The sequence below is a fragment of the Salvelinus fontinalis genome, chromosome 1 (assembly GCF_029448725.1).
Source record: "Salvelinus fontinalis isolate EN_2023a chromosome 1, ASM2944872v1, whole genome shotgun sequence".
NCBI classification, from domain to species: Eukaryota; Metazoa; Chordata; class Actinopteri; order Salmoniformes; family Salmonidae; genus Salvelinus; species Salvelinus fontinalis.
The window spans coordinates 63,491,257-63,517,899 of record NC_074665.1 but is presented as its reverse complement, the minus strand read 5'-3'; the positions used below and the strand labels follow the sequence as shown (position 1 = coordinate 63,517,899).

General features: G+C 42.8%; 1 protein-coding gene across 1 annotated transcript in view; it reads right to left on the bottom strand.

Annotated features, from left to right (window-relative positions):
- The window catches only part of loxl4 (lysyl oxidase-like 4), a 70,092-nt gene that overhangs the window by 9,560 nt on the left and 33,889 nt on the right, over positions 1-26,643 (bottom strand). The window contains exons 5-13 of the mRNA XM_055929604.1: positions 22,308-22,346; positions 21,816-22,029; positions 21,343-21,520; positions 14,270-14,424; positions 13,465-13,632; positions 10,796-10,958; positions 10,188-10,431; positions 1,039-1,154; positions 678-814 (exon numbers count right to left, since the gene is read on the bottom strand). Coding sequence (XP_055785579.1) covers positions 678-814; positions 1,039-1,154; positions 10,188-10,431; positions 10,796-10,958; positions 13,465-13,632; positions 14,270-14,424; positions 21,343-21,520; positions 21,816-22,029; positions 22,308-22,346 — 1,414 coding nt within the window. The remainder of the gene's footprint in view (positions 1-677; positions 815-1,038; positions 1,155-10,187; positions 10,432-10,795; positions 10,959-13,464; positions 13,633-14,269; positions 14,425-21,342; positions 21,521-21,815; positions 22,030-22,307; positions 22,347-26,643) is intronic.

The window sequence follows — 26,643 nt, the reverse complement described above, 5'->3', positions numbered from 1 at the left end:
TAACCCCCCTCTCATTAGCTAACAGATATCAGTAAGTTTTACTGGGGGAGCTAGTCTCACCATAACCCTCATTAACAGATAGCGTGTTTTACTGTAGCAACGTTTACTGTTACCCATGTCTTTCCCATGGCTGAGATATAAAAAGAATCGAGAGCCTAATTGGCCCCTGGGACGGCATACTGGGATTAGTAGCCTGAGACAGAAGTAGTGGCTGATGGGAGTTGGAGTATTTGATGTATCCTGATGTGACGCCCACAAGGACACTGCTGATGAACATGAGACAGGGTCATGACAGAAAGGGAGTGTGTGTGTGTGTGTGGGGGGGGGGGGGGGGGGGGGGGTTAATACAACATAGCTGTCTCTCATGTTATCACATATCACAGAGGTGGGTCTGCAGACCTCAGTCACAAACATGTCAAATACTTCAACATACTTAAAAAAAAATGTGCGCGGTACAAAGGACCAATGAGATAGTCTCAAAAGTGCAAACTCAAAGCTTAATCAAGAGCGTGTGTGTGTGTGTGTGTGTGTGTGTGTGTGTGTGTGTGTGTGTGTGTGTGTGTGTGTGTGTGTGTGTGTGTGTGTGTGTGTGTGTGTGTGCGTGTGTGCGTGTGTGCGTGTGTGCGTGTGTGCGTGTGTGCGTGCGTGCGTGCGTGTGTGCGTGTGTGTGCGTGTACCTGGAAGATGTAGTCTCCAGGCTTGACATCGGTGATGTCAATCCACTGACAGTCGATGTCGTGGCGATACGTATCCCAGCAACCCACTGAGATGCCCTGGTCGCCCATGTTGTAGCAGGAGAAACGCTTATGCAGACCTGACACACAGACAAGAACAGTGACTTTACTCTTCAACTTGAGGTTTTGGAGCCAGTTTCAGTGATTCAAATAAATAAAATAAAAACAGATTAACCATGGTCCAGGAATAATTCAGGTCATGGACAGCATATGAAGCCAAGTTATTTAAAACAAATTGTTGTTATAAATGTTAACAGCATGTGACATTGCTGTGGCATCCATGTTAATAACATGGTGTTATTACCTTCAGGGCAGTATGTATCCTCCAGACAGAAGCTGGCCTTGTGTCCCTCAGCTATTCTGGTCCCATTCAGAGTCAACAGGTCATAGTGGGTGAACACCTCAATGCTGTGGTAGTGCCTGGTAACACAGAATAATAGTGTGTGTGTGTGTGTGTGTGTGTGTTTCAGAATGACAGCAGTAGGTCCTCATGTCTGGTAGCCTAGTGACCTCACCACTAAAACATGGGGCAGGGTGTCAGAGTGACACCTCTCATAGAAGCTTGTTTTAGAACTTGATAGGTAGCACCGCTCACACACAGAGCTGTTTACACACTCACAGTGAATGGGGGGCATTGAAACTCACCCACACACACATTCATGCAATCACATGCACACACAGAGGAACGTATGCATGCAAGCACACACGCACACATGCAGGAACTAAGACATGCAGGAACATGTGCAGACACAAACACACCACTCCTGTGTTATTGGAACAGATTAAGAAAGGTGGGGCAGCCCTGTACAACCCCCAGACTGTGTAACACAGAGTGGCTCAGTCATATCTCAATGTATCTCATTAAGACACACACAGTCATTACACACACACATTCAGTGGACAGCTAATGAATCTGGGTAGATGACAACATGCCGCCAGGCCACCCGCAACCTACTGGAACAGAATACACACATACACAGAACTCTACAGAGAACACACTGAGGAGGATTAAATGACTCCTTCCCTGATGACGACAGTCAGAACACACTCTCGTCATCTGACAAGAAATGGCATTCATTCGGGGCAAAAGTTCCTGACTTGATAGAAGACCAGGATAGAGGAATGTGTCACATGTATAGGTGGGGAAATGATGTCATTTATATCAAAGTAGCTGACCAACGACTAACTGCCACTAAGGCCATTCAACAAATACTGGTTTCTATGTGACCCTATGAGACAGTTTTTATACAAACGCCATCTACTAACTTCCGTTGAGGTCCCAATAGGTTGAATATTTTGTTAGTGTCAGCAGTATGAAAAGTGATGCTACGAAAGTGGGGCGGCATTCGCTTGCAACGTTCTGAACAATGACACCCACTAAGAGACAAGTACAACAGAACAGCAAAATGTGTATTCATAACATTATCAAACCTGTTGGGGATGGGGGCGCTGTTTAGACTATTTATGCTAATGTGGCTAATTTTTTAAACGGCTTCCCACAAAATCCTTGATCGTACAATATGCATATTATTATTATTATTGGATAGAAAACAGTCTATAGTTTCTATAGGAGTTGAAATTTTGTCTCTAAGTGGAACAGAGCCCATTCTACAGCAATTTCCCTGACATGGAGTCAGATTTGAGAAATGTTGGGCACTTTTCTGAAGTCAGTTAAAAGGGCACTGTCGTTGCTATGACTATACGGACACTTCTTACGTCTTCCCCTGGATGCCTTTACGTGATGACGATTCCAACGGGCTCGATTGCTCGTTCACAGGCCCTACAAATGAAAAAAACCTTTAGCTAGCAAGTCTTTTCTTGCTGCGTAACGCGCGTGGAAGACACCGACCCTCTCCTGTTCCAAGCGTTAGTTTAGCCTGTTATATTTCTCCGGTCATCTTTTCACTCGTTATAGGAGTTACAAACATCACAAAGTAGTTAATTTAAAGCGTTTTATAGCAATTTATATCCGTTTAGTGCGATTTTGGGACATTTATTTTTGCAACGATGTGAAAAGTTGGGCACGCTTTTCAGTTCATCCCGAACGTAGTTGACATTTCCACATGGCAAGAGGACAGCTTTCCACCAAAAGACGATTTCTCCCAAGAAAGGATCCTTTGCCCAAGATACTGATGGAAGAACAGCTCAAGGTAGGACATTTTTATTATGATAAATCGTGTTTCTGTCGAAACATTTTAGTGGCTTAGGACGCCATGTTTTTTGACGTAGCTTCGCTTGGCGCAAACTGTATTGAAAAGTAAGGATAAATTAAAAAATGTAATAACGCAATTGTATTAAGAATTAAATTGTCTATCAATCCCTGTCCACCCTATATTTTTTAGTCACGTTTATGAGTATTTATGTATAAGAGTAGATCACTGTCTAAGTGGCGCAAGGACAAATTCTGACCAGCCGAGTTACATTTCACATTGTCTAACCATGATTTTGGTGGCTAAATATAAACATTTTCGATCAAACTGTATATGCATGTTGTAATGTGATGTTACAGGAGTGTCATCGGAAGAATTCTGAGAAGGTTAGTGAAAAAATTAATATATTTTGGCGATGTTGACTTTTATCGCTCACTTTGGCTAGAATCAATGCTGGGCTGCTAATTGCTATGTGCTAAGCTAATATAACGATTTATTGTGTTTTCGCTGTAAGACACTTAGAAAATCTGAAATATTGTCTGTATTCACAGGATCTGTGTCTTTCGATTCGTGTATGCTGTGTATTTTTACGAAATGTTTGATGATTAGTAGTTAGGTAAACACGTTGCTCATTGTAATTATTCTAGTCCATTTGTGATGGTGGGTGCAATTGTAAACTATGCCATATACCTGAAATATGCACTTTTTTCTAACAAAACCTATCCCATACCATAAATATGTTATCAGACTGTCATCTAATGAGTTTTTTTGTTGGTTAGGGGCTATAAATATCTTAGTTTAGCCGAATTGGTGATGGCTACTGGTGTTGGTGGACAAATAAAAGATGGTGGATTATGCTAATGTGTTTTTAGGTAATAGATGTACATCTTTACATATTGTGTCTTCCCTGTAAAACATTTTAAAAATCGGAAATGTTGACTGGATTCATAAGATCTGTGTCTTTCATTAGCTGTATTGGACTTTAATGTGTGAAAGTTAAATATTTAAAAAAAATATTTTTTTTGAATTTCGCGGCACTGGTTTTTCAGTGGGGGGGGGGGGGGGTGTGCCGCTAGCGCCACGCTGATCCTAGACAGGTTATCAAAGCAAAGCTTTATGTGGGCCATACGTTTCCGTGAGTAAGGTTCTGTACAAACAGCAGTTATTGTACTTAATGGCAATGAGGTCATACCTTCACATGTTTTCTAACCTGTCAGTAACTCAATTCAATTCAAGTCAATAAGACATTATTTCTCCCACACAGACCTCTAACCTGTCACTAACTCAATTAAATTCAAGTCAATAAGACCTTATTCATCCCACACAGCCCTGTAACCTGTCACTAACTCAATTCAATTCAAGTCAATAAGACCTTATTCATCCCCCACAGCCCTGTAACCTGTCACTAACTCAATTCAATTCAAGTCAATAAGACCTTATTCATCCCACACAGCCCTGTAACCTGTCACTAACTCAATTCAATTCAATAAGACCTTATTCATCCCCCACAGCCCTGTAACCTGTCACTAACTCAATTCAATTCAAGTCAATAAGACCTTATTCATCCCCCACAGCCCTGTAACCTGTCACTAACTCAATTAAATTCAAGTCAATAAGACCTTATTCATCCCACACAGTCCTGTAACCTGTCACTAACTCAATTCAATTCAATAAGACCTTATTCATCCCCCACAGCCCTGTAACCTGTCACTAACTCAATTCAATTCAAGTCAATAAGACCTTATTCATCCCCCACAGCCCTGTAACCTGTCACTAACTCAATTCAATTCAAGTCAATAAGACCTTATTCATCCCCCACAGCCCTGTAACCTGTCACTAACTCAATTCAATTCAACAAGACCTTATTCATCCCACACAGACCTCTAACCTGTCACTAACTCAATTCAATTCAAGTCAATAAGACCTTATTCATCCCACACAGCCCTGTAACCTGTCACTAACTCAATTCAATTCAAGTAAATAAGACCTTATTCATCCCACACAGCCCTGTAACCTGTCACTAACTCAATTCAATTCAAGTCAATAAGACCTTATTCATCCCACACAGCCCTGTAACCTGTCACTAACTCAATTCAATTCAAGTCAATAAGACCTTATTCATCCCACACAGACCAATTATGTTCCACAAGTGCCAATTATCCCATTACAGCTGTACAATGCAAGTCTGTGGTGATGGTTTCCATAATAATGCAACTTAGAAACATTTACCTGAAGCATGGTCAGCCAGAGCGACAACTTCCACTACCAACTACTTATAATGACTGACAACCACAGCTAACCACAACAAGCTGGCTGTGTCGATCTTGGACTAGGACTCCCACAGCCTCCCTTGGACTAGGACTCCCACAGCCTCCCTTGGACTAGGACTCCCACAGCCTCCCTTGGACTAGGACTCCCACAGCCTCCCTTGGACTAGGACTCCCACAGCCTCCCTTGGACTAGGACTCCCACAGCCTCCCTTGGACTAGGACTCCCACAGCCTCCCTTGGACTAGGACTCCCACAGCCTCCCTTGGACTAGGACTCCCACAGCCTCCCTTGGACTGTAACTAAGGTCGTTTCCTGGGTTCGGTTTCCTGGAGCGTTTGTGAGAATTTTACTAAATATATTTTGCTTTCACTAAACCTGAAAATAGCTGTTTCTGAATGTGATTTGCGTACATTCTACAAGACATTAGCAAGCCAGCTTGTTGACAACGGGAAAAAAGTTCCACACGACTCGCGCTACCTGGTACTCTGGTCCTGGATCTTGGACCCACTACTCACGCAGGTACAGGATTCATTTCAGCCAGGGTTTATAGCATGGATCAGGCTATTTAATGCCCCAGAATCCAGATCATAAAGGGGATATGTGAAATCTCACTAACTCCTACATATCATATACAGCTGGGAATTGCCAGAGACCTCACGATACGATTTTATCACTATACTTACGTTCCAATACGATATGTATTGCGATTCTCACAATTCTATATGTATTGCGATTTGATACAGTGATTTTATTGCGATTCAATGTCCCAAACATATTGCTCACCATATGTCTGCTGCAGAGGGACAAGAGAGAGCCATGAGAAAATACAAGTGCTGAAAACAAATTATGAAGGAGCTATGAAGGAAAAATAGTGGAGTTTTGGTGCAGGTACAGAAAACTAGTGCAAAAATAATACTAAGCTTTTGTGAAAACAATACGATACAATATATCATAAAAAATTATATCCCCATATGTAACTGTATCAACCACATCCCCTCCATAGAGGTCAACCACATCCCCTTCATAAAGGTCAACCACATCCCCTTCATAAAGGTCAACCACATCCCCTTCATAAAGGTCACCCACATCCCTTCATAAAGGTCACCCACATCCCCTTCATAGAGATCACCCACATTCCCTTCATAAAGGTCACCCACATCCCATCCGTAGAAGTCAACCACATCCCATCCGTAGAGGTCAACCACATCCCATCCGTAGAGGTCAACCACATCCCATCCGTAGAGGTCAACCACATCCCCTTCATAGAGGTCAACCACATCCCCTTCATAGAGGTCAACCACATCCCCTTCGTAGAGGTCAACCACATCCCATCCGTAGAGGTCAACCACATCCCATCCGTAGAGGTCAACCACATCCCATCCATAGAGGTCAACCACATCCCACCCGTAGAGATCAACCACATCCCCCGTCATAGAGGTCAACCACATCCCATCCGTAGAGGTCAACCACATCCCATCCGTAGAGATCAACCACATCCCATCCGTAGAGGTCAACCACATCCCCTTCATAGAGGTCACCCACATCCCATCCGTAGAGGTCACCCACATCCCATCCGTAGAGGTCAACCACATCCCCGTCATAGAGGTCAACCACATCCCCGTCATAAAGGTCAACCACATTCCCTTCATAGAGGTCACCCACATCCCATTCGTAGAGTTCAACCACATCCCCTTCATAGAGGTCAACCACATCCCATCCGTAGAGATCAACCACATCCCATCCGTAGAGGTCAACCACATCCCCTTCATAGAGGTCACCCACATCCCATCCGTAGAGGTCACCCACATCCCATCCGTAGAGGTCACCCACATCCCATCCATAGAGGTCACCCACATCCCATCCGTAGAGGTCACCCACATCCCATCCGTAGAGGTCAACCACATCCCATCCGTAGAGGTCAACCACATCCCATCCGTAGAGGTCAACCACATTCCCTTCATAAAGGTCACCCACATCCCATCCGTAGAGGTCACCCACATCCCATCCGTAGAGCTCAACCACATCCCATCCGTAGAGGTCAACCACATCCCCGTCATAGAGGTCAACCACATCACCGTCATAGAGGTCAACCACATTCCCTTCATAAAGGTCACCCACATCCCCTTCATAGAGGTCACCCACATCCCATCCGTAGAGGTCAACCACATCCCCGTCATAGAGGTCAACCACATCCCATCCGTAGAGGTCAACCACATCCCCTTCATAGAGGTCACCCACATCCCATCCGTAGAGAGGTCAACCACATCCCCTTCATAGAGGTCTACCACATCCCATCCGTAGAGATCAATCACATCCCATCTGTAGAGGTCAACCACATCCCCATCATAGAGGTCACCCACATCACATCCATAGAGGTCTACCACATCCTCTTCATAGAGTTCAACCACATCACATCAATACAGGTTAACCACATCACATCCATAGAGGTCAACCACATCACATCCATAGAGGTCAACCACATCACATCCATAGAGGTCAACCACATCACATCCATAGAGGTCAACCACATCACATCAATAGAGGTCTACCACATCCTCTTCTTTGAGGACTACCACATCCTCTTCATAGAGGTCTACCACATCCTCTTCATAGAGGACTACCACGCCTCTTCATAGAGGTCTACCACATCCTCTTCATAGAGGTCTACCACATCCTCTTCATAGAGGTCTACCACATCCTCTTCATAGAGGTCTACCACATCCTCTTCATAGAGGTCTACCACACCCCCGTCATAGAGGTCAACCACATCACATCCATAGAGGTGTACCACATCCTCTTCATAGAGGTCTACCACATCACATCAATAGAGGTCTATCACATCCTCTTCATAGAGGTCTACCACATCACATCCATAGAGGTCTATCACATCCTCTTCATAGAGGTCTACCACATCCTCTTCATAGAGGTCTACCACATCCTCTTCATAGAGGTCTACCACATCCTCTTCATAGAGGTCTACCACATCCTCTTCATAGAGGTCTACCACATCACATCAATAGAGGTCTACCACATCCTCTTCATAGAGGTCTACCACATCCTCTTCATAGAGGTCTATCACATCCTCTTCATAGAGGTCAACCACATCCTCTTCATAGAGGTCTACCACATCACATCCATAGAGGTCTACCACATCACATCAATAGAGGTCTATCACATCCTCTTCATAGAGGTCTACCACAGCCTCTTCATAGAGGTCTACCACATCCTCTTCATAGAGGTCTATCACATCCTCTTCATAGAGGTCTACCACATCACATCAATAGAGGTCTACCACATCCTCTTCATAGAGGTCTACCACATCCTCTTCATAGAGGTCTACCACATCCTCTTCATAGAGGTCTACCACATCCACTTCATAGAGGTCTACCACATCCTCTTCATAGAGGTCTACCACATTACATCCATAGAGGTCTACCACATCACATCAATAGAGGTCTACCACATCCTCTTCATAGAGGTCTACCACATCCTCTTCATAGAGGTCTACCACATCCTCTTCATAGAGGTCTACCACATCCTCTTCATAGAGGTCTACCACATCCTCTTCATAGAGGTCTACCACATCCACTTCATAGAGGTCTACCACATCCTCTTCATAGAGGTCTACCACATCACATCCATAGAGGTCTACCACATCACATCCATAGAGGTCAACCACATCACATCCATAGAGATCTACCACATCACATCAATAGAGGTCAACCACATCACATCCATAGAGGTCTACCACATCCTCTTCATAGAGGTCAACCACATCCTCTTCATAGAGGTCTACCACATCCCCTTCATAGAGGTCTACCACATCCTCTTCATAGAGGTCAACCACATCCTCTTCATAGAGGTCTACCACATCCTCTTCATAGAGGTCTACCACATCCTCTTCATAGAGATCTATCACATCCTCTTCATAGAGGTCTACCACATCCTCTTCATAGAGATCTATCACATCCTCTTCATAGAGGTCAACCACATCCTTTTCATAGAGATCTACCACATCCTCTTCATAGAGGTCTACCACATCACATCCATAGAGGTCTACCACATCCTCTTCATAGAAGTCTACCACATCCTCTTCATAGAGGTCTACCACATCCTCTTCATAGAGGTCTACCACATCCTCTTCATAGAGGTCTACCACATCCTCTTCATAGAGGTCAACCACATCCTCTTCATAGAGATCTATCACATCCTCTTCATAGAGGTCTACCACATCCTCTTCATAGAGGTCTACCACATCCTCTTCATAGAGGTCTACCACATCCTCTTCATAGAGGTCTACCACATCCTCTTCATAGAGGTCTACCACATCCTCTTCATAGAGGTCTACCACATCCTCTTCATAGAGGTCTACCACATCCTCTTCATAGAGGTCTAGCACAACCTCTTCATAGATGTCTACCACATCCTCTTCATAGAGGTCTACCACATCCTCTTCATAGATGTCTACCACATCCTCTTCATAGAGGTCTACCACATCCTCTTCATAGAGGTCTACCACAACCTCTTCATAGAGGTCTACCACATCCTCTTCATAGAGGTCTACCACATCCTCTTCATAGAGGTCTACCACATCCTCTTCATAGAGGTCTACCACATCCTCTTCATAGAGGTCTACCACAACCTCTTCATAGAGGTCTACCACATCCTCTTCATAGAGGTCTACCACATCCTCTTCATAGAGTACAGTGATATAGTAATACAGCTCATCACAAGTATGGCAATAGAACATTCCAGCTACTACTAAGTATATGGCAAGGCATTGTAAAACTACAACTACCACAATCCCTACATGAAGTGAAACAGGACAACAAGTACAATACCTAAAACAAAAAATTGTAGAAGTACAAAGCCCCTGACCCCCCAAAAATACCTGTGACACTGGTGCCATGTCCAAGACTCCCTGGTAGACCTAGGTCTATAGTCAGCCTGTATCATGTTCATTATGCGAAAGGCTGCAACTACCACAAATCATTTAGACATCATAAAACTACAACTCACACAACACCTTTTACCTATGACATGCGTGCCATGTCCAAGACTCCCTGGTAGCCCTAGGTCTGAAGTCGGCCCGTCCCATGTTCATAATCCTAGAGGAGAATCGTAGCAGGCGGCGGTGTCCGTAGGGCCAGTTCATTCTGGCAGCGGAGGATGACAGACAGTTCTCCTCGTTGGCACAGGTCAGCAGGTGTAGGGGTCGGTCCTCCAGGTAGACTGTCTCCTGAACCAGTTGGGCATCTAGTACCAGGTCAGGGGCAGCTAGGGGGCAGAGGAGAGGGGTGAGTGGTTTGGGGGTAATTTAGGCATGGATGGGGGTCAGGGGTGAAAGATAAATCAGGTATTACAGGAAACAATAGGTCAAGGGCCAATACGGGAAGGGGAGGGGTAGGTTAAAGCTAAGTGGGGAGGGGTAGGTTAAAGCTAAGTGGGGAGGGGTAGGTTAAAGCTAAGTGGGGAGGGGTAGGTTAAAGCTAAGTGCTAATATTGGAGTTCAGGTACTTCAGTTTCAAACCGTTTTCTCCCATTTCTTGACATTTGAACAGAACCCTTGGCAGGATCTGTTAAGATTACACAGTTGTAGAGAGCTAGCCAGGTGGACAGGTGTGCTTTGATAATGACTCACTCTCTGAACAGGTGACCCCTGCAGCATTAGTCCCGCCCCCTCGGGGACAGTGTACGTGGTTGTTACGGCGACACTGTTGGATTGACAGCTCAGTTCCAACACAGTGGGTTCCACTCAACACCAACTCTGCTGCATTACGATCCCCAGCCCAATACCACGTCTCCTAGAGAGAGAGAGATGTTTGACTTTTGTACATTGCTTTTCTCTCCTCCGTCATCCTGTGAATTGAAAGAAACATGCTTTTTGAGAGTTTTTTTGTTCTACTTCATGGGTATTTCTACTATTGGCAAACATCCCTTTCATAAATACCCTCTGTACTGTAGATGTACTATAGATGTGTATATTTATATTCCTATTCAAAATCATCTATTTATGGATAGCTGAGATTTTTCCTGCACCACCCATCCACTCACAGACTAGCTTTTCTATAAACATAATGCAGACTGACACACACACAAGCACACACACAATTAACACACACTTCCACTTGGGGTATGGGTAGATAGTCATTTAGCACTGTACAGTATTTAGCTGCTGAATGGTCAGGTGACGGTCAGCTGTGGAAATGGCGGTAGGTCTGCAAGTCAGTTACGTTATGACAAATTATAGTAAGTGTTAAAGAATTGTTGTAAGGCATTATGTTGTATTGTAAGGCATTATACTGTACATGCATTATACACTCGATCATAATGCATTCATATAAATATATATATATATATAAATATATATACATACAGTTGAAGTCGAAAGTTTACATACACTTAGGTTGGAGTCATTAAAACTTGTTTTTCAACCACTCCACACATTTCTTGTTAACAAACTATAGTTTTGGCAAGTTGGTTATTACATCTACCTTGTTCATGACACAATTCATTTTTTCCAACAATTGTTTACAGACTTTATTTTACTTATATTTCACTGTATCACAATTCCAGTGGGCCAGAAGTTAACATACACTAAGTTGACTGTGCCTTTAAACAGCTCCATTTAATGATGTCATGGTGTTAGAAGCTTCTGATAGGCTAATTGACATAATTTGAGTCAATTGGAGGTGTACCTGTGGATGTATTTCAAGGCCTACCTTCAAACTCTGTGCCTCTTTGCTTTGTGATGGCCACTCCAATACCTTGACTTTGTTGTCCTTAAGCCATTTTGCCACAACTTTGGAAGTATGCTTGGTGTCATTGTCCATTTGGAAGACCCATTTGCGACCAAGCTTTAACTTCCTGACTGATGTCTTGAGATGTTGCTTCAATATAACCACATCATTTTCCTACCTCATGATGCCATCTATTTTCTGAAGTGCACCAGACCTTACTGCAGCAAAGCACCCCCACAACATGATGCTGCCACCCCCGTGCTTCACGGTTGGGATGGTGTTCTTCGGCTTGCAAGCCTCCCCTTTTATCCTCCAAACATAATGATGGTCATTATAGCCAAACAGTTCTATTTTTGTTTGGCGTTTGGAAATTGAACCCAAGGATGAACCAGACTTGTGGAAGTCTACAATTGGTTTTCTGATGTCTTGGCTGATTTCTTTTGATTTTCCCATGATGTCAAGCAAAGAGGCACTGAGTTTTAAGGTAGGCCTTGAAATACATCCACAGGTACACCTCCAATTGACTCAAATGATGTCAATTAGCCTATCAGAAGCTTCTAAAGCTATTACATAATTTTCTGGAATTTTCCAAGCTGTTTAAAGGCAATGTCAACTTCGTGTATGTAAACTTCTGACCCACTGGAATTGTGATAGAGTGAGTTATAAGTGAAATAATCCATCTGTAAACAAAAACAAAAAAAATTATGAATTGTGTCATGAACAAAGTAGATGTCCTAACCAACTTGCCAAAACTATATTTTGTTAACAAGAAGTTTGTGGAGTGTTTGAAAAATGAGTTTTAATGACTCCAACGTAAATGTATGTAAACTTCCGACTTCAACTGTATATATATATATATATATATATATATATATATATATATATATATATATATATATATATATATATATATATATATATATACAGTTGAAGTCGGAAGTTTACATACATTTACGTTGGAGTCATTAAAGTTTTAATGACAACAGTCATTAAAACTCATTTTTCAAACACTCCACAAACTTCTTGTTAACAAAATATAGTTTTGGCAAGTTGGTTAGGACATCTACTTTGTTCATATATATATACACAGTACCAGTCAAAAGACACACCTACTCATTCAAGGGTTTTTCTTTATTTTACTATTTTCTACTTTGTAGAATAATAGTGAAGATATCAGAACTATGAAATAACACATATGGAATCATGTAGTAACCAAAAAAGTGTTAAACAAATCAAAATATATTTTATCTTTTGGATTCTTCAAAATAGCACCCTTTGCCTTGATGACAGCTTTGCACTCTTGGCATTCTCTCAACCAGCTCGTGAGGAATGGTTTTCCAACAGTCTTGAAGGAGTTCCTACATATGTCCCTCAGAAAGTATTACTGAGTATTTCAGCTATCCGGTGATTTTTCAGGTTTGAGGACACAGGGACACTCAGTGAGTTGATGGGTGAATTGTGGGAGTCAGGGTGTATTCTAAACTGAAATGGCACCATATTCCCACAATGGGCTCTGTCCAGAAGTTGTGCACTATACAGGGAATAGGGATTCATAGGTGTGTTTCCGTACCTGGTGTGCTCGGGATGCGAACCCCAGACCCAGCTGTCTACAGACCACCATGGCTTCGTTGATCCCCCAGTTCTCACTGCAGACTGACCCCCATCTCTTACGACCCCCTACATCCATCAGTACCTCCACACGCCCCTCACCTGGCTCCCTGCCCCCCGCCAATCGCACCTAGGGTAGGATGAGGAAGGAGGAGGGAGGAGAAGAAGGAGGGAGAAAAATACATTTCAATTCAGTATTTTCTCAACCTGTATGTTTCGCAAGTCAGATGTTCATAATTATAAATATCTAATGACTCTATAATAATTGAATTGGTATTATAAACTGGGTGGTTCGAGCCCTGAATGCTGATTGGCTGACAGCCGAGGTATATCAGACCGTAAACCACGGGTATGACAAGACATGAATTTTTACTGCTCTGATGACACTCGTAACAAGTTTATAATAGCAATATGGCACCTCAGGGGTTTGTGGTAGGCACTGGTATATTGGCTATATACCACACCCCCTCAATCAATCAATCAAATGTATTTATAAAGTCCTTTTTACATCAGCCGATGTCTCAAAGTACTGTACAGAAACCCAGCCTAAAACCCCCAACAGCAATCAATGCAGATGTAGAAGCACGGTGGCTAGGAAAACCTCCCTGAAAAGGCCGGAAGCTAGGAAGAAACCTAGAGTGGAACCAGGCTCTGAGGGGTGGCCAGTCCTCTTCTAGCTGTGCCGAGTGGAGATTATAACAGAACATGGTCTTATTGCTTAATTCTATAATGTAAAGGTGTGTGTGTGAATGTGTGTGTGTTCTAACCGTGCTGTCCAGGCCAAGCTTGGGGATGTTACAGCGTACTGAGGCATCCTGGGTGTGTTTAAACGTCCAGAGAGGGACATCTTGGAAGTAACAGTCTAGGATAGACTTCTCTGTCCCCAAACACTGGACACTGTTCATATGGATAGGACCAGTACCTAGAGAGAAAGAGGGAGAGGGAGAAGAGGGAAGATGAGAACATGAACACACGACACCAACCATACATCTCTCTGTATCTTGTATGGTACTTAACCTAGACCCGAGGGCATTGCAATGCAATCCCCCTAAACGGCCCTTATCTAATAGACACACCCACCTACACCCACAGTAGTGAAAGCTGAGGTTAAAGAGCGATAAACAGATAACGATCTCAGCCATTTGTTTGTGTGAACCGGTTGTGTCTTCTTCCACCACAACAGAACCCCAACAGCACCCCATCAACAAAAGGTTCCTATCTGTACTTAAGCAACAAAAGGTTCCTATCTCTATCTCTCGCTGTCTGTCTGTCTGCCAGAGGAGATAACAAGACTGTACCTCGAGTACTCCAGAGATCCGACACACATCATTACCACCGTTTTGTACTTAAAAAAAAACAACAAAAAAAACACCCGCCACCCAGCCAGTACTTTTCAGAAAGAAAACGTCACTGCTCATTGGTAACTTAGCCATCCGCTACAACCCCCTGGCGAGCAGAGAACACGTGCAAGCAAGAACAGAGCCAAAGCTGAATTGGGAGATAAAATACAGTAACACTTGAGTCCATAGATTGGTGCTTCTAACTGTAAAACAACCTGTCAATGTGATGAAGGAAAGAACGTGGGAGAGTACTCAAATTTAGACAGTAGGCAAGTACATTAACTTTTATTGATAAGTGTGAAAAGTAACATTGAGATAATGAGGAAGTACATTGAGAAGAGTTTTTTTTTTTTTTACAATGTTTAGAGAAATTAAAAGGAGGTGTAAGCTGGGAAGATATTAAGTGACCACAAAAATAACACACAGGTGGTCTGACCAAAAAAATCGGAGAGCAAGAGAGCGAGAGAGCTGAGAGAAAGCAGGTTGGTGATTGCATAATCAGGGATGGGAAACTCCAGTCCTCGGTGGCCTGATTGGTGTCACACTTTACCCAACTCATCATGATCTTCACTTTAGAATGTAATTAGTTTAATCAGGGTTTTCAAGGAATGGGCAAAAAGTGTGACACCACTCCAGCACCCGAGGACTGGAGTTGCCCATCCCTGTTCCAAATTATAGATTGTAGGCCTCCATCCATATTGGTAACAATGACTGGGTATACATCCACCCACATTAAATAGACTAAATAAAACCCACTCCCTGAACCAACTGTCTCTATATGTGTGTGTAAAAAAACACGTAAAATACCACTTAGTAGTAGGTAGATCAGAACAACCACAGTTTAACTTATCAAGACCAACACAGCTCCTGTGGATTGTGGATCTTCATTTAAAAAAGCCCATTTTAGCTGATTTGGGCAATAGTTCCGTGAAAAAAGGCGGGTACGAAATAGATCCTGAGAAACTGATTACAAGGAATCTTGCACACAAGCACACACTAACGAGCGGCCACACACACAAACGTTGATGTATACCACCTCACAGAGTAAATAACATATAGTAGTAAAAATACACCAGTGTTCGTCAGAATAGGAAACAGAGGCATTGTCCCTGTAATTTAAACCAATAATGATGATGATGAGAGTTCAAATGGCAGCTGATGAGTTTAGACATTGGTTTCAGTTTTGACTCAACTCTACCAATGATTAAAGTAAAGTTGAGTGCTATAAACAGTCAGCAAATGTAAAATTCACTCCCACTAATTTCCCATTCACTGCAGTGTACTTTGTGCAGTTCCTGCTGCATCACACCTGTGTGTGCATACATTCAATTATCTCCTTTCAAGGTCTCATTTTCAGAGGAGAAAGGTTTTTGTGTAATCTTTAGACTAGTCTTCTTTCCCCGTGAGGTACAGTAGATCTGGTCTGTGAACCCTGTCATGTCTCATATCCAGTCAGAGCTCTGCGTGTGCGTGACCTTACAGCGGCTGATTTGCATGTGTGGTAATCACTTTGACAGACGGTGCAGCGGAAAAAAACATGGCTGACGTATGGTAGTAGAACCCCCAAGAGGATGAAAGAGGCCTAGCTCTGATAGCGGTAGTGAAAGAGGCCTGTATCTGTGGTAGATGGTTATGGATGACTGGCTATCAGGATGGCTAGTTCTATAGTTGGTGTCTCACATTAACACATTAACATACTCACATTAAACACACACATTCAGACACACTGTTAACACCACACGTCTCTCTCACACACACACACACACACACACCCAGCCACTCACACAGAGCTATATTTGTGTCCCCAAACAGCCCCACCCAAAAGCTACTGGGATCAGTACAGGCAACGTGACTGAGAAATGTCACAAACCCTATGGCTGAAAGACACATAGGCAGACCTATATGGTTTTTATTGCTCAGGACTTCAAATAGGATTAAACAGCTGAACATTAAGCAGTCCCACGGAAAGAAAAACACAATTAATGTTCCCTAAACCACGCTTAACTTCAGAGAGAGGGAAATACTAGGGTTCCCTCCTAACCACTAACCAACTATTTGGGCTATTCTCACTAGCTATGTGACCACAATCATCCCGCTTCCAGCTCCCTAAAGTCTTAAAGATTTGAATCTGTCTGCTTGATTGGCATGTACTGTATGTGCTAACATTAATTATAGCATAGTTTATTTATCTAAAATGTTTTATTGTAAATACTATATTTAAACTAATGTTTAGTGACTGTACATTTTACGTGCATTTACTGCATTTATTGAGACTATTGCACGACAACAACACAAGATATTCACCAGAACATGTCATGCTTACCAAGCTACAGTACATAAAAACACCAGTTATTCAATGTACATTTCCTATTGTCTGAGTCTCTGTTGGTCTGTGTCGGGCTGTCTGTCTCTGTCGGTCTGCCTCTGTCGGTCTGTCTGTCTGTCGGTCTGTCTGTCTGTCGGTCTGTCTCTGTCGGTCTGTCTCTGTCGGTCTGTCTCTGTCGGTCTGTCTCTGTCGGTCTGTCTCGGTCTGTCTCTGTCGGTCTGTCTGTCTCTGTCGGTCTGTCTGTCTCTGTCGGTCGGTCTGTCTCGGTCGGTCTGTCTCGGTCGGTCTGTCTCGGTCGGTCTGTCTGTCTGTGTCGGTCTGTCTATCTGTGTCGGTCGGTCTGTCTGTGTCTGTCTGTCTGTATGTCTGCGTCTGTCTGTCTGTGTGTCTGTGTCTGTCTGTCTGTGTGTCTGCGTCTGTCTGTCTGTATGTCTGCGTCTGTCTGTCTGTGTGTCTGCGTCTGTCTGTCTGTGTGTCTGCGTCTGTCTGTCTGTCTGTCGGTCTGTCGGTCTGTCGGTCTGTCGGTCTGTCGGTCTGTCGGTCTGTGTCTGCATCTGTCTATCTGTCTGTGTCCGTTAGACTCTGTCCTGTCATCTGGACTCTTAATGTAGGCTTTTTCCAACACCATACATGTATACGTTTATGTGGCCTGCAGAACTCAGTCAAAATTATATAGGACAGTAAAAAGTCTAAAAAGCAACATGTTATAGAGAGTGTTGGCAGATGTCCCCTAGTCCAGCTATGGCTGTAGCTAAGCAGCTGTTACGAAAGTGTGTAATGTGTGTGTGTGTGTGCCTGCATGTGTGTGTACAGCTGAAAAGTCTCACACCCATTGCCCTGCCAATCAGGATATAGCTAGGGACTTGCATTTAAAGCAGGGCGAGAGGATTAAACTATTAAATTAAACCTGTCATTTGATATGACAGCCTATGAGGCTAGAGCTGCACAAAACATAGTAATGCTACAGGCAGGTCTGGGAACAGACTTAACACAGACATTGTAAGCATTCACACCCGCACACTGGGTGTTACTGAAGCAGCAGCCCAGTGGTTGGATCAGGAGGAAATATTAACTTATTTTGGGAGAAAATTAAAAGCTTTTCACTTCGCCTTGACTATTACAACACAGGCACAGACTGCTGGGTGTTACAGTATGTAGCAGCCATAAGATCTGGGACAGGGGTACTTTGATGTGGCTGTGGCGGGGATTAGGTTAGGATGGGTGTGGTTATAATAGGCTACAGTATAGGTGCAGAAGGCTGATTGATACCAGAGATTGTTGAATAGTGAGAGATGAGGATGCTAAGAGCTACAATGTTCCCCACTCCCAAGGCTCTCTAGAACCAGGAGTGAAGAACAGTGGCTATGCGTCATTCAGGGCAGGTGGAGCACCTGTTTAGCTAAAAGATATATACACATATAAAAAAAAGTATAATAAATGGTTATTATTTTGGCAATAATACGTGTCACATATCAGTTTGCAAACAATGTAAAAAAACAAAAACATCTTTGAGTTAATAAAGCCACATACTGTACATGATCTCCTTCTGCTTTCTTGAGTAAGGCAGCTCCAAAATGCAGGTGTTTCAGCCTACCTCAGTGCTTTCTATGATGGTGGGGCAGCCAGCGGAAAATACGGAGCGTAGGGGTTGGTAATGTTCTCTATTTGTGCCGTGATTGGCTCAGTGTTCTCACACTCATGGGGACACTACGTCACAGCAAAACCTACGGATAGAGCTAAATCAAATTCAAGCCCGTTGGGTGCTGCCATAGACGTTAGAAGTGCACATCCAAGAAGGCTCAAGGTCATTGGCCACAGATAAAATTACATCAAATCACATTATATCTACAGTAGCTTTGATTGGACTGATCATGTCAACATCATACTTTCAAAATCTTAGCTAGCAGTCATCATCATGCGTCAAGTCGACAATCTACTGGCAAATACTTTTTAATCCTTGTCATGTGAAGAGAAATTATAGATAAAATGTATCGGTGCTCATCAACCATTGTACATAAACATATTACATTAAGTTAGAAATCGCAAATTCAACAATAAGTGCTAAGGTGCCACTGCAGCCAGGTGTGTCACAGCCATGTGTGACCGGGAGACCCATGAGACGGCACACAATTGGCCCAGCATCGTCCAGGTTAGGGGAGGGTTTGGCCGTCCGGGATATCCTTGTCTCATCATGCTCTAGCGGACTTCGGACTTCGGTCATCAGTGTTTCCTCCAACACATTGGTGCGACTAGCTTCCGGGCTAAGCGAGCAGTGCGTCAAGAAGCAGTGTGGCTTGGCTCTCGACCTTCACTGAGTCCGTAGAGCAGTTGCAGCGATGAGACAAGATCGTAACTACCAATAGGATATCACGAAAAAGGGGGTAACGCCATGGGCCATACAAGTTTGAATAAATTGTCCATGCTGTCCATCCAGCATGACTTCTGCTGCATTTAAAACAACTGGAAACTCGGAACTGGGAAATCTCAGACTTGTGAGTTCAAGACAACTGGGAACTTAGATAAAACTAGCTCCAACAGGGAAAATACAGAAAATTATTTTCAACGGTCATCTAACTCGGAAATCCAAGTCAGGATTTTGGGACTCCTTCTAGAGCCCACAAGAAGGACCGTTGCACCACCTTCCTGTTCAAGTGAGCACAGCACAACAAGGCGAGTTCAAAATGTCTTGTACGCTGCTGCATAAATTCTTGCCCGGTTGGTCAGTTTGGTCGGACGACCAGCTCTAGGCAGAGTCTGGGTAGTTCCATATTTTTCAATTTCCCAATGAAAATGCCTTTGGAAATGTTCAACACTCTAGAAATTGTTTTATACACTTTCCCAGATAATATGCCTCATCACAATTATATCTTGGAGATCTATGGACAGTTCCTTGGACTTCATGGTATAGTTTCTGCTCTGACATGCACTGTCAACTGTGGGTCCTTATATAGACAGGTGTGTTTCTTTCTAAATCATGTCCAAACAATTGACTTGGTTACAGGTGGACTCCACCAAGTTGTAGTGACATCTGAAGGGTGATCAAGGTAAATTGGATGCACCCGAGCTCAATTTTGAATGTCATAGCAAAGGGATGTGAATACTTATTAGATATTTATGTATTCCATTTTCAATAAATTTGCTACATTTTCTAAAAACATTATTTCACTTTGTCATTATGGGGTATTCAGTGTGCAGACGGGTGAAAAAAATCTATATTTAATCCATTTTGAATTCAGGCTGAAACACAACAAAATGTGGAATAAGCCAAGGGGTATGATTACTTTCTGAAAACACTTTAGTTCAATATAAAGCCACCAAGGTTTATTTAGAGATCAGGTGCTGTTACATATCCATTTTTCAGCTATGGGGTTTATCAGCACAAACTATAAACCCTACCAATCCACTCCTTGCTCCACCAGACTTCTCCCATCTAGGACAGGGAAAGACCCGTGGCTAGGTGGTAAGAACAGCTGGTGGCTGTCGCATTTTAGGAAATAAAAAATATATAAAAAAATGCACAGCTGTGTGTGTGCATGTTTGCGTGTGCACGTCTTGGTGGAGCTGAGATTGCTGACTCCATTCCTTTGAGGAGCTTTCGGCTGTGAACTGAGCCATATACACTGAGCCCTCCAGCTGCCCAAGCACACACACGTGCGCACACACACACACACACACACACGCACGATGCACACACATACCCACACACACATACAGCTGCAGTGACCATGGTGGAGCAGAGGGGAAATCCGCTAACAGTGTGTGAACCACAGATCAGCACCCTCAGGCTCACAAACAAATACATTCTCAGACCATTCAGCGGCAGACGAGCGTAGAGTCCTAAGATAAGTCCTAAGCATGGCTGGAAAAGTTCCTCTGACTCACATGGAATCTCAAACAGCCTAAGGTACACAGAGTACAGAGACATATACATGGGTGTGTTTTCTCAGGTGCCTGTGCCTAAGACCCTGAACCCTATAGGGCAGGATGAAATGGGAGAAACTGGTAAAAACCCAACTTCCATGTTCACGTGGCACAACCGGAGTGAACTTTTTCCTTTGCCAGTCAGAATAAAAGTCAAACCTTGACCACTGTAGGACAGACAAAGAGTCAGACAGAGAGAGACAGAGAGACAAAAAGACAGAGAATAACAGATAGAGAGGGAGTCCTACCCTACCTTGTCCCATGTAAGCTCCAGTGAGGGCCTCTTTGGCGGTTCCGAAGCCCAGCTCCCTGCACACCACGCTAGCTGAGACTCGGTTCCACAAGTGGTCTACGATGGTCCCCCACTTCCCCTCCTTCAGCACCTCCACCCGGCCCTCACCCAGCCTGGGGCCAGCCTTCAGACGCACCGGCTAGAGGGGGAGAGGAGAGAGAGAGCGAGAGAGAGTCAGAATGAGCGAGAGAGACAGCGAGAGACCGGAAGACAGAGAAAGAGAGAGAGAGACACAGAGAGACAGAGAGACAGAAAGACAGAGAGAGACAGAGAGTGTCAGCATCATGTATGACTAGACTGTATTATTGTCTAAGAATGTTTTGTATCTTATGTTTGTGCAGAACACAGGAAAAGTGTCTAGGACTTGGCTCTTAGCACAGTGATGCATGATGTGTGTGTCTATGTTTTTATGTGTGCGTGTACCTGTCTCTTACCACAATTGGGTGGGGTGCCTGGGGTCTTCCAGATGACATACGTGCAAACTGCGGTCCCGGTACACACCTCGCCACCGCATGTCTCCCACTCTTACAGGGGGTGGGGCTATGTGGAATGGACAGCTGAGCGTGACACTCTGATAGGCTGGTCTCTGACCCCAGGCAGTGAACCTTCTCTACCCAGAAACCCTTTTTACGAGCCATGAGGCTCAGCCTAGGAAGTGGGAGAGAAGAGGTCATAAATGTCATATAGCGCTTTATAACACATAACCTGTGCATAGCTAACGTCTGTCATGTCAGTTCCATGAAGGAGAGGAACAAGACAAGAACTGTCCAGTAACACTTTATTTAAACACTCTACATAATGCATTATAAGCACATTTAAAAATCACAAGGCATTATAATACAAAATTATATTACAAAATGATCAACATCTGGAGAAAAAAATTATTTGTAGTCAGTTGAGATGTTCAAACGTTGACTAGGTCTTACCTTGTGGATGGATCAGCAACCTTGGTGTCCCAGATTTTCCTGTGAAGAAACAGGAACATTAAGAAAGGATGTTAGTATCTCTTCTGTTTACTAGTTGAGGTTTCATGAAACACATGTTATTCCTGTGAGGTGAGATGACTAAATCTTGCCTACAGAATCAGCGTTTGTAGAAGACAACTGTGTCATGTGTTTGTCGGTGGTGTAAAGTACTTAGGTAAAAATACTTTAAAGTACTGCTTAATTCGTTTTTTGGGGGTATCTGTACTTTACTTTACTTTTTATATTTTTGACAACTTTTACTTTCACTCCACTACATTCCTAAAGAAAATAATGTACTTTTTACTCATTTTTCTGTGACACCCATTTTTCTGTGACACCCAAAAGTACTAGTTCCATTTTAAATGCTTAGCAGGACAGGAAAATGGTCTAATTCACCCACTTATCAAGAGAACATCCCCGATCATCCCTACTACCTCTGATCTGGCAGACTCACTAAATACAAACGCTTCGTTTGTAAAGGATGTCCGAGTGTTGAAGTGCGCCCCTGGCTATCCGTACATTTTTTTAAATCAAGAAAACCGTGCTTTGAAATGAGTTATACTTTTACTTTTGATACTTAAGTATATTTTAGTGATTACATTTACTTTTGGTACTTAAGTACATTAAAAACCAAATACTTTAAAACTTTTTCTGAAGTAGTATTTTACTGGGCGGACATTCACTTTTACTTGAGTCATTTTCTTTTAAAGTATCTTTACTTTTACTAAAGTATGACTATTGGGTACCTTTTCCACCACTGGTGCTTGGTTAATGCCACACAGAATGATACCCACACACTGTAGATATCTGGTGTTTGGATAATATGATCCATGCCACACAAAATGATACCCCCACACACACACAGTTTATTAGCCATATCGGTGGGCATGTGTTGTTGATGAACACAGATGGGTGAAGCATTCCCTACACCTCACAAACTGGCCTCACATTTGGTTAATATGGTCCATGCCACACAGAATTACAGCCAAACACATTGTCAAAAACAAAAGCCACCTTGTTGGGCATGTGCTGTTTGTGTACATGGACACAGACAGTACCAATTATGTCCAAGAAGCATCTGTACCTGACATACTGGCCGTACGGATGTCAACAAGTATAAATACACTTACATAGACAAATATGTCAGCCTACAGAAAGGCCCATCTGTGTTGTGCTACAGTAAATCTTTGTGTGTGCGTAGGTGGTATTTTGGTGACCATGAGTGGCATAGTTAGAATAAGAACAAACTCATTTTCCCCTGTTCTCTCTGACCACCACGTCCTGGCTCTCGCTGCTTTACTTTGGGGTGTAGATATATGCATCAGGAATGTCTAGTTTAGGTCTGTGTGTATGTTTAGAATGAGTGGTCAGAGTGTAGGCCTATGTACCACATACAGCAGTATGTTAAGTACTGTCAGCTAAGCCAGGCTTCAAGGGAAAAACAATGATCTCTGTTGCCAGCGTGAGGGTATAGGTCTGCTCAAACAACTGGGTTGTATTCATTAGGCAACAACTCTAAGGAAACAGACTGAAACAGGGATGGACTACCTGTTTTCGTTTTCCATTTACAAAGTTGCTAGACTCTTAGAAAAAAGGTGCTATCTAGAGCCTACAACGTTTTTTGGGCTGGCCCCATTGGAGAACAATCTTTCCACATAGGGTTCTACATGGAACCCAACATGGTTCTACCTGGAACCAAAAAGGTTCTACCTGGGGACAGCCAAAGAACCCTTTTGGAACCCTTTTTTCGAACAGTATACGTTTGGCCATAATGAATATGACCCTGGTGTGGTGTTGCTGGGGTGTTGGTAACATGACAAAATAAGAACTCTTAAATCACTCTTACTTGGCATCTTACAAGAACATTGCTGGTACAACAACATTTGTAAATAACTGGATCACTAGGAATGGATTCAAGAATAAACACCGGGCATTTTGAAACAACTCTTTAACCTAACCAACCATGCATAGGCTATATACAAATGTGACTTTGAACAGCTATGAGCGACATTGCTGGGAAAATGTTGAAACAAAACCCCCAAACGCACACAAACAAACACTCAGTGTTGGCACACTTTAACCAAAAGAACCGGTCAGGCCGTCCTAGAAACGAAATAAATGAAAGACCCGAATGAACTTTGATTCATAAAACATTTAGGCCAGAGTCCATTCCTGGCACTCCATCACAGGCATAGCCAAGACGTGCCCAAAAGGAATCCCCTGTTGATTCTCTCTCTCTCTCAACACACACACGGTCGATCAGCATCAAAGCAGCCGTCCCTCAGTTCCCGCAACAGGAGTGCCAAACAGGAGTTGAGATAGACCACACACACACCTCAGTCAGTTGCACTTAGGGAAACAAACACATCTACAAATAACACAGGATATTTGGATTTCCATCATGAAACTAAAAAACATTTCTGCCTTTCTAGTCACATGCTACAAACAAGGATGTTGGAATCAAGAGATTCAAATTGTTATTAAGTAAGTGGTTCTTCAGCCATTTTTTTGTTTACTTTAGTCAACTTTTTGGTCCAAGTATTGATTGAAGTAAAAAAAGCTTAGTTTTCCAAACTTAGCTCCAACTTGAGAACAGTGTTTTTAACATAAAATGTTTTCAACTTACATATTTGACACACATGATTATATTGTGCATGCTTATTTATACAGTAATTCATATTCAATATGTATTCACCTGGGATTTGAACTCACAACCTCTTGGTTCATGGCATTCTAATCTTCCTGCAATGCCAACATGTCTGTGTCAGTGACTGATTTTACCTGTGTTGTTGCACTTCAAAGCAAATAACTATGTTATTTATCATAGTGATTAAGGAGTAACATTAAAACAGAGTAATATACCCCATCAACATCAGACAACTATACAGAAAAGCCAAAAATTGCTGAAATAAGTAACTCAAATAATGATGGGAGAGTAGTCAGATTAAATGATAATTGACACAGACATGGAGATGTATCAGGAAGATCTGAATGCCATGAACATAGAGGTTGTAAGTTCAAATCCCAGGTGAGGACATGTTGAAAATTAATTACTGTACAAATGAGCATTCACAATGTAATCATATATGTGAATTATGTAAGTTGAAAACTTTGTTTTTTTAAGTGCTGTGTGTAACTAGTTTCACAGCCTTTTTTTGTTGGTAAAATGCCGAAATAACAATTTCTAGTTGAATAAACATACGAGACAAGTTGACAGAATTTTTGGAGCTAAGTTTGGGCCAACTGATTTCTCTTATTTCAGGTAACACTTCGACTGAAAAGTTGAGTAAACAAAAAAAAAGGCTGTGGAACCAATTACTTAATAAAAAGAGTTGAAACAGCCAGTTCTCTGTCAGTAGTTCACTCGGTATAACATACTATTGGGAGTCAACAACCAATCATATTCACCTGAAGAAAACTGACATCACGCCCAATGGGCCAATAGATAACGAGCCTACCCTCGGAAGCCCCGCCTCCGTGGCTATAATACCAGGGCTCATATTCATTTTCATAAATTCTTCGCTCTTCAGCTTGCCTGAAAATAGAAAGTCACATAAACTTTTCAAGCACACGATGAGTACGAGATTCTGCTCCAACTTAGGTGTCTGTTAGTGGGGAGAGACAAGTCGTCACCCAAGATTAGGGTTCCCCAACTGGCGGTACGTGGGTTGTTTTATTTGGCCCCCAAAGTTTTCTGAGCAAAAAAATAGTATTTATTGGTATAGAGTAAATTTTGTTGTTGTTGGAAATAAAAGACTATAAAAACACCAGGAAATCAGCTACAAGTGATTTTAATTTAAGACATTTGTTCCCAAGTATTTCCTACGCATTACACAGATACACGTGATCATATATAAATTTTAGGAAGGTTTGAAATTATTATTTTAGTCAAACATTATATCTGTTTGGGCTTCTAGCGATCAATTTTCAGTCTACAAATTCTTTGTAATTATGTTCCGGCCCCCCGACCATCTGCTCAAGCAACAAATCGCCCCGTGGCTGAATCTAGTTGATGATACCTGTCCTAGAAGTTGCGAGATTTGGGACTTGGTTTTGTTTTTTTTATTTTGTAGAAGCTGACTACTTTCTGCTCTGCTTGTGTAGCCAGTGCTCCTTGCTTGGGTAAGATGGCCAGCGGGAAGAAAGAGTAAGTTACAAAAGGGCTAGAGGTCAGGACAGAGCAGCAGCGCTGGTTGGAGTTGATAGGGGTGTCATCCCAGCCAATTGAGGCTCATTCCAATTTCTCATTCCAGTTTCTCTGGCAGTGTCCAGAAGGGTTGAAATACTATCCCTGGTT